Genomic DNA, 8,047 nt, shown 5'->3' with positions numbered 1-8,047 from the left:
GCGGGGTGGCAGGAGGGGGGCAGGAGGGACACGGGACGCGGGAGCGACCCCCGGTGCTCGTATGGAATCAGAAGCGTGGTGAGGTGTGACCATGTGCCATCGGATCGGCTCAGACCGAGACTGGCCGTGCCAGGTGCCCAGCGGGTGGGGACACGGGAGCCAAGCCGTGGGCTGTCGGGCGTCCAGCTTTGGCAGTTTCCTCAAGAGTGAAACGTGCCTCGTGACGCCCACGCCACCATCTGTGCTGGGCCCTCACCGGGAGAGGGGACGTGTTCCCGGACGTCCATAACACCTTTGAAGAGGCTCAGGACCCGGCCGTTGTCCGCAGGGGAGGGAGCCTGCGCCCCGTGCACAGCGTGCTGGGTGCTCGGAGCCTCCGCGGCCTGAGGGAAGCCTGGCACGCTAGCGCCACCGTGTGGCCCCTGTGTGTCAGCGTCGGGACCAGCGTGGTCTGTGACAGGGTGGCCCTGGCTGCCCGGGCCAGAGGAGGGAGGGAGGCCTTCGGGTGCTGGAATCTGCGTCACCTTGACTGCGACAGTGGCTTCACCGGTGTGTACAAGTGTTAGAACTTCTCAAGGGGCACCCTATAAACGTCTGCAATTTATCCGATCTCAATAAAGGTGCAAAAATAAGTGAATAAGAATAAAAATTGGAGCGGTGTTCCCGGGCGGAGACCACAGGCCGGGGGTGTGGGCGGGGCGCTGGACCGATGCCCGCTGGGCCGAGTGGCGGGGCCCCCAGTTTCAGAGACGAGAGCACAGGGCGAATGAAGGGGGGTGATTGGGCCGAGGCGGGAGCCACAGCGAGGAGAATGTGGCGTCCTGCAGGGCGGGGACGTGGGGTCCCGCAGGGCGGGGACGTGGGGTCCCACAGGGTGGGGACGCGGGGTCCTGCAGGGCGTCCTGCAGGGTGAGGACGCGGTTAATCAGCCTGGGGACAAGGAGCGTCGGGCGGGAGAGTCCCTGGGGAGCGCCGCACAGGGCAGCCAAGGGCACAGGGCCGGCGGGGAGGCCGACCACTGCCGAGGCCTGCAGGTGAGGGCTGGACTCCACGCAGGTGAGCGGCCTGTGAGAAGCAGGGGTGGGGGCGCAGGGAGAGGAGGAGGAAACGGGGTGGCGGTGCAGGCAGGGGGGAAGGGTGCAGAGCTGTGTGCACACGGGAGAGAAGGGGAACTCCCCTCAGGGACCCTGGGTCTGGGACCGGATGGGAAGGGAGGTGGCACCTTCCAGAAGCCGGGCACCTCATGCTCATGCTTCTCAGCTGGGTTCAGAGTAGGAGATTATTTCTTTCTTAAGAGGAAACTGCTCCAAAGTGAACATCCCAGGGTTGGGGTGACAAGTGTCTGTCTCTCAGCAGAAGCCACCAGCATTGTCGCTGCAGGGGGGGGAAGCGCCGTGGCACCCGTTCTCCCTTATCACACCCTCTGGGACGGCATCGCCGCCCCTTCCTCAGTGCCCACTCCCGACTGCGCGATCACGCCCGGATCTGTCCCCCCGCCCCCCGGCCCTGAGCTCCAGCCCATGCTGCTGCTGTTGCCTGGGTGTGCCACGGGCACGGCCAACGGCGTGGCCAGGGCCAAGTGCGGATCCTCCCCACGCCTGGGGCCGAGCCAGGACAGGGGCCTCCTGAGCCGCGCCCCCGTCCCCGGGTCTGCCCAGCCCGCAGCCTGCCCTCCTCTGGGCCCACCCCCACCTCTCCCCCGCCCCGCCGGCCTGGGCTGCCCTCATCCGCACCTACCCTGCTCCCTCGTCCACCCTCGAGTCTCGGCTCATGAAGCCATCGTTTTCTGGCTGCTGCTCTCTGGGTCCCGGGCGAGGCTGGCCTTGACCTCCTGCCTGGAGGGGGGCACTGGACTCACGGCGGGGGGCAGCCCTACGGCTGCGGCATTTGAAGGATGGATTTGTGCCCGTGTCTTGGGGGGCCTCTCATGTGCAGCTGCCCATTCGCCAGCGCGGCAGTCCAGAGCGCCCCCCAGCCAGCTGGGTGAGGCCTCCTTGGCCCAGGGTGTGGTCACACGTGGCGGAGTGGCCTGGACCCGGGGCTCTGCCAGTGCATGCCTGCGAACTGACCACTCTGAAGGCCCCTCCAGGGCCTGCCATCTCCAGGGCAGGGGAGGGACGGTGGCTTCCATCCAGGGAAGCCACCCAAGAGAGTGACCCTGCGTCAGAGAAGGGGCTTCGTGGCTGGACTTGGGAGTTATTTGGGCCAGGCCTCGCCTCTGGGACCGCTGGCCTCTGCTGTGCAGCTGGGGTATCTTTCAGCAGACCCTCCCCCCGAGACCTGGCCCCCTGGTTACACGGAGTGTTTGTCCCCACCACGGGGCTGCCTAGTTGTGACTGTGACTAGCTGCTCAGCACCCTCAGAATAGCAAGTGTCTCGTCGTGCATTAATTACCAGCTGCACAGTAACTAGCCTTGCGAGGGACTTTGCAGGTCATTGTGGATGCAGGTTTATGTGGGGGGGTTGAGGAGGGGCTCGGGCTGTGTCGCTTATTAATGGGGTGACTGGGGGCCACTTGGCCTTTCTGAGCTTGGTGTCTCTGAGGAGGACAGAGCCCGTGTGGGTCCAGCGGTTGAGCTCGGGTGTGTGGCCTCTGCTGGCCAGCACTGCACACGGGGCCTCCGGGGTGTGGCCTTATGACTAGGAAGGTGTCAGCCATCACTAGAGCTTCTCAGCTCGGACTCAGGCCAGAGGTCAAGGACAAGCTGGGCCACGTGAGCAGGCGAGGCCAGTTGGAGAGCTTCTGAGGACAGCCCAGCCTGGCTTGGTAGACCTGCTTGTCTTTGGGCTCACGGCCTGGGGGCTGTGACCTGGTGGGCGCTGTCCTCCCACCAGATGGAAAAAGCCACCATGAGGGGCGGGCGGAGGCCAGGGCACAGGGGAGGCAGAGGGGCGTGAGCCCCAGGGAGCTGAAGCGGGCCTCCGTGGCCGTCTGCGGGTCTGTCTGGCAGGCAGGAGGGCGTTGCGTCCTGTTAGCAGCTCTGCAGCTTCAGCGGGGGCGTCTAGGAGCTGTGGAGCGCTGAGGCTGGGGGCACACGGGCCCGAGTTAGCGCAGCGTCCCCGGGCCCCACGGGGGCGAGGCGTGGGCTTGGCTGTGTTCACGTCTGCGCCCCCAGAGCCTAGAGCATAGCAGGTGCTCAAGAAGTGTTCGCTGAATGAGCGGTCCCCCCGCCCCCGGCCGTCGACACCGACCTCACCCTGTCCGACCCCGGACCCCGTCCCAGCAACTTGGGGACGGGGCGAAAAGCAGCCAGGCGGAGGCCGACTTGTTAAAGGGGACTTTATTCACTCCTCCGAGGCAGAGCGCCCGTGCCCGGCGGGCCCGGGGGCCGGGGCGCCCGCAGGCTCCGCCCGCGCGGAAACACTGACCGCTTCGACGCGGCTCCCTTTTTTCTTCCTCTTTTTTTTTTTCTTTTTTGGTACAAAATGATACAAACGACAATACAAAATAGTTGTGCTGTTGACGGTTACAAAAGAAGTCGGGACGTGGCCTCGGCGCGGTGCCCGGAGGGGCGGTGTGGACGCGTCACGCCCCGGCGCCTCTCCCCACGACAAGCACAGTCATGCGGGCTGCTACACGTTGGTCCATTTCCAAAAAGAAACATGCAAAAAAAAAAAAAACCAAACCCAGGATGGGGCAGGGAGAGAAGGGAAAAGCAGAACACGTTCCGATGTACAGAGGGACGGCCCCCGGGACGCGCCGTGCGCGGGAGGTTTCGCCGTTTCTTTGGAGTGACTCCTTCAGCGCTGACGGGCATCGCGACTCCTCCCGCGGCGTCTGCCTTGGAGAGCGCAAAATCGTCACCTCCAGATGTTGTGTGTCGGCCGGCGCTCACGCTGGGGAAACCGAGGCATCTCTGGGCCTGGCGACCGGACACGACCCTGACGCTTGGGTGGCGGGAGGCCTAGCACTTAGGACGTGCTGGAGGATGCGAGGAGACGACGTGCTTGGCCAGGATTGGGGGTGCAGAGGCCCCGACAGACACACAGCCCCGGGCTGGGGGTGCCACCGACTCAGGCCAGGGCATCTGACACTGCCCCCCGTTCGGGCAAAAGTCCCTAAAGAAGCACGTGCCGGCGCCGTCTGGGCCTCCACCAGCCAGGTCCCCGTCACAGACACGTCCTGTCTGCACAACACTTAAGAGACGTTTGACACCGAGTGTGCACTTAGCTAATGCCAGTGCGTCGGCCTTGGAGCAGGCGCATCTGGGAGGGTGCGGGGCCCCCATCCTCTGCTCCCGGGCGCGAGCGAGAGGGGCAGCTGTCTGGAAGCCGGGATGGGCGTGAGAGGTCCCCGCCGCTGGCCGCGCAGGCTCCGCCCCCGCAATTTAGGCCGGACATTCTGCAGACGTGGCGGTGGCGAGTGGCACGGGGCCGGGGGCAGGGCCCGAGGGAGGCTGGTGACACGGATGTCTGCGTCCCCACTCCTGGTGGAGTGAGGTGGAGGGGCAGCGTGGGCCTCGCCCGCGGGTCGCCGGTTGGCGTTCAGGTGCCGTGCCGGGCTGAGCCGGGCACCGCCGTCCCCGAGGAGGCCCGGGATTCGGAACGAGGAGCCCACAGCCGCCTCGGCTCCCGAGCCCTATTCACGGTTACAACTCTGACTGGAGAACGAACTTCTCCAAATACAGACAGCACTCCAGCTTGCCTCGCTGGCAAGCCCTCAAGGACCCCGCCGCTGGGACTGTTCTCTGCCTGGCCCCCACGATTTGCATAGCATGGCTTAGGACTGGGGAGCCCGGTCCCCTCCCCTCGGCAGGTCGCCCTGACCTGTGTGAGATGACTCTCTGCATGGGGAGCATCTTGCATGTGACACAGTGACCTCCTGCCCGTCCAGCCTTCCCTCCATCCCTCCCTGGGCAGCCGTGGGCGGAGTCAGAAGGGGCAGAGACCCCCTCGGCCCCATGCTGCAGCCCTGGGAGAATGGACAGAGCTGATGACCGGTTTGGTTTGGGGGAGAACCCTGACATCCAGTGGGGCACACCCACGCACGCGCACGCACGCACACGTGTGCACTCAAGTTCATCTTCGAGGCCAAAGCTGTTTAGAGGAGCGAATGACCATGGCAGTGGGGACAGGCCATAAGCTAAGGACGGGCTCAGAACCCCAGACGGAGAGCGGGGTGTGGCTGCTGCGCCCTGACGCCCCCACCCCGCCAGGCCCCGCCATGGCCCCAGGAGCAGCTGTGGGCGGGGCGCTGGCGGGAGGTGGCCAGCTCCCTTGTCCTCGGTCAGCACTGGGACTCCCCTCCTCCAGGGGGTTCCGATGATGAGTTCTGCCCCGGTGGGGTGTCCTTCACCCTTCCCCGGGGAGCCCAAGAGCTGACCAGGCACAAGACTCTGGGGGGCTGCCTGCCTCCCGCTGGCTGGTGCCTTCGCACCCAGGGATGCACCTGGCACCCTTCCTTGCTCGGCTGGGGACGAATGCAGCAGGGGTGCCCCTGGGAGTCCTTGGGACACAGCCCTATACCCTGTCCTGTGGAACCGACGCCCGGCCTCCGGCCTGACAGTCTGGGCAGCTGCTCGGTGCTGACGTGTGCCCAGGGAACGAGGCGCCATGTCCAGCAGGTGCTGTCCAGATGTGTCTGTGGAGCTGGCTGGGCAGCGGGATGGGGCTCTCCTGGCCTTCAGAGCAGATCAGGGCGTCCACCTGGTTCTCAGCACCGGACAGCTCTGGCCCAGAGCAGGGCTCAGCCCAGCTGCAGGCTGCACAGCCCCAGGGGGCCGGCGGCACTGGACGTGGTCAGGGAGCGGACTGGTACGTGTTTGCCGGGCCTCTGACTGGTCCGGTCTGGAGGGGTGGCGGGCTCAGGCCACAGTTTGGTGGGACACTGGCTGGTTTGGGCTGCGGCTTCTTGGACCAAAGTGGGGACCTGGGTGGTGTCTGGGGTGGCAGCTGGGCCTGGGGGGCGACCTAATGGTTGGCTGGAGGCGGGGCCAGGGGGACAGCCATGGACAGAGATGTGAGCATGAGGGGCGGCCCCTGGGAAGCCCACCTGCCATCACTATTCACAGCGGCCAAGAACTCAGTGCAGGCAGACCCCTTTGGTCACGGTGGCGCCTTTGGTCACGGGCTTGGCCGGCTCCAGGGGACACTGCGGCTGGAGCCCAGGCTGGGCCTCCCCGCCTCCTGCCCCTCGGGAACCCCCAAGGGGCCCGGAGACCCTGACAGCGTCTGCGTCCAGCGAAGCACAAGGATGCAGAAGGGCCGCTGCGACTCGGACCCCAAACTTTTTTCTTTGTAAATTTTGTCAAGTGGGTCACCCACTTTTTTTCTTAAGAAAGGACAAAAAAAACCAAAACCAAAAACAACCCGGATTCTCCCCTTAGTTGGTGCCTTCTGAGCTGGGACCAGCTGGGTGGGGGCGCTCGGGACCGGGGCGGGGGCGACTCGGTCTCTGCGTCAGTCACTCCTGAGTTTGAGGGGAACTGATACATGTACCAAAAGGCACTTTCATTTTCTTTTTAAAAACAGTGCTTCTGTTCCGAGAAATTCACGTTGAGACAGAGCGCCTCGCACTCTGCGTGCGCGGACGGTCGGCCCCCGTGCTGGCGGCGGGTGGCCGGGCGAGACGCGCTCATGCCAGACAGCTCGGAGTGGGGGGCCGGGGCGGGGAGGGGCCCCCAGCACGGCATTGCGGGACGCGTCCGTCCGCGGGCTGGGCCGTCAGGACGGGCGGCCTCCTGCGGTCCCGCCCCGCACCCGAGCGCTGGCCCCGCTCCGGCCGGCAGGGGAGGCTGCTCAGTCCTCACCACCCCCGTACATGTCCGCCAGCTTCCGGAACCGGGGCCCCCAGTCGTTCAGGTAGTCGTAGTCGTGGTCCCCGGACCCCGAGCTGGAGGAGTTCAGGGAGCTGACGGAGCCCGCGGTGGAGCCGCTGCCCTCGTAGTCGAAGACCAGCAGCGAGTCGTAGGGGGGCGCTGTGGGGTCGTTGTCGGCTGCCCGCAGTCCCTGGGGGCCACACGGGACGGGTTAGGGTGGGGGCCCAGGGAGGGGAGAGGCAGGCCCCGAGGGCGAAGGCGCTCCATAGACACCCGTGTTTGGGCAGAGGCCCCGGCCGGCCGGGCGGGCAGAGCTGCAGGCAGCAAAGACAAACGCCGGCCAGGCCTCGGGAGCAGTGGGCGGGAGTGCTGGGCAGGGCCCCCCAGGGACAGATGGGCCTCCAGTCCCTGACCGCTGCCCCACGGGTGTCAGAATTCTGAAGTCGTGACCTATACTGTCCCCAGATCAGAACTCAGCAGTGTGGCAGGTGTGGCTGGAGCCCTGCCAGGGGCCTGGCCCCGCCCCCCCAACAGCCCCAGTCCCTCACCTGTGGGCGGGGCAGCTCTGAGAGCTGGGGCATCTGGAGGTGCCCGGGGGCTGGCCCCATGTCCAGGTGGCCGCTGGCTGAGGCACCTCCTGTCAGTCAGCAGGGCACAGCCCAGGTTTCACTTTGATGACAGATTGGGGAGGAAGTTCTTTTTGGGGTTTTAAAATGTTTTTATTGCATCGTGGTCAGTGGACACTGTCGCAGCCAAATTTAGGGCAGCTGCAGGGATTCTGTGCGTGGCCTGGGACATGGCCCACAGGCGGGGGAACATTGTGAGGAAGCCCTGCACCCCGCTGAGCCCTCCTAAGCTGTGGTTGGTCAGCACAGCGCTTCAAAGCTAACCTCCGATGTTGGCAGAGGTGGAGGTGTTCCCACCCCAGGGGTAGAGAGAGGTGGGCAGAGCTGGTCCCCTGGTCCCCTCGTGGGCGGTGCTGACGGCAGAGGCCGCGTCTGGATCTGCCCCCCGCCCACGGTGGGCACAGCTGCTGCTTGTGCGCGTTAACCGCGCTTTACATCTAGGAGGGCCAGCTCGGGGCGTCGCCACTGCTAAGCACCCACCTCGCTGATGAAGTCACCGATGTCCCCTGGGTGGGGCCCCACAGGTCGGGCCGGGAACTGGGGCTCAGCACCCACGGGCCGCTCGTCCACCCGCCGCACCCCGGCTGCCTTGCTCAGCACGTGCTCCATGGCCTCTGGCTGCTGCAGCTGGCTGAGGTCATAGTCCTGGGGCGGGCGGGCGAG

General features: G+C 66.0%; 1 protein-coding gene across 1 annotated transcript in view; it reads right to left on the bottom strand.

Annotated features, from left to right (window-relative positions):
* Window positions 1-6,665: 6,665 nt before the first annotated feature.
* Window positions 6,666-8,047, bottom strand: part of CDH4 (cadherin 4) — a 96,613-nt gene continuing 95,231 nt past the window's right edge. The window contains exons 12-13 of the mRNA XM_039864737.1: window positions 7,865-8,029; window positions 6,666-6,948 (exon numbers count right to left, since the gene is read on the bottom strand). Of these exons, the coding sequence (XP_039720671.1) occupies window positions 6,739-6,948; window positions 7,865-8,029 (375 nt within the window). The 3' untranslated portion in view covers window positions 6,666-6,738. The remainder of the gene's footprint in view (window positions 6,949-7,864; window positions 8,030-8,047) is intronic.

The sequence above is a fragment of the Pteropus medius genome, unplaced genomic scaffold, assembly GCF_902729225.1.
Source record: "Pteropus medius unplaced genomic scaffold, Ma_sr-lr_union100, whole genome shotgun sequence".
Lineage (NCBI taxonomy): Eukaryota > Metazoa > Chordata > Mammalia > Chiroptera > Pteropodidae > Pteropus > Pteropus medius.
This window is presented reverse-complemented; position numbering and strand designations above follow the sequence as displayed.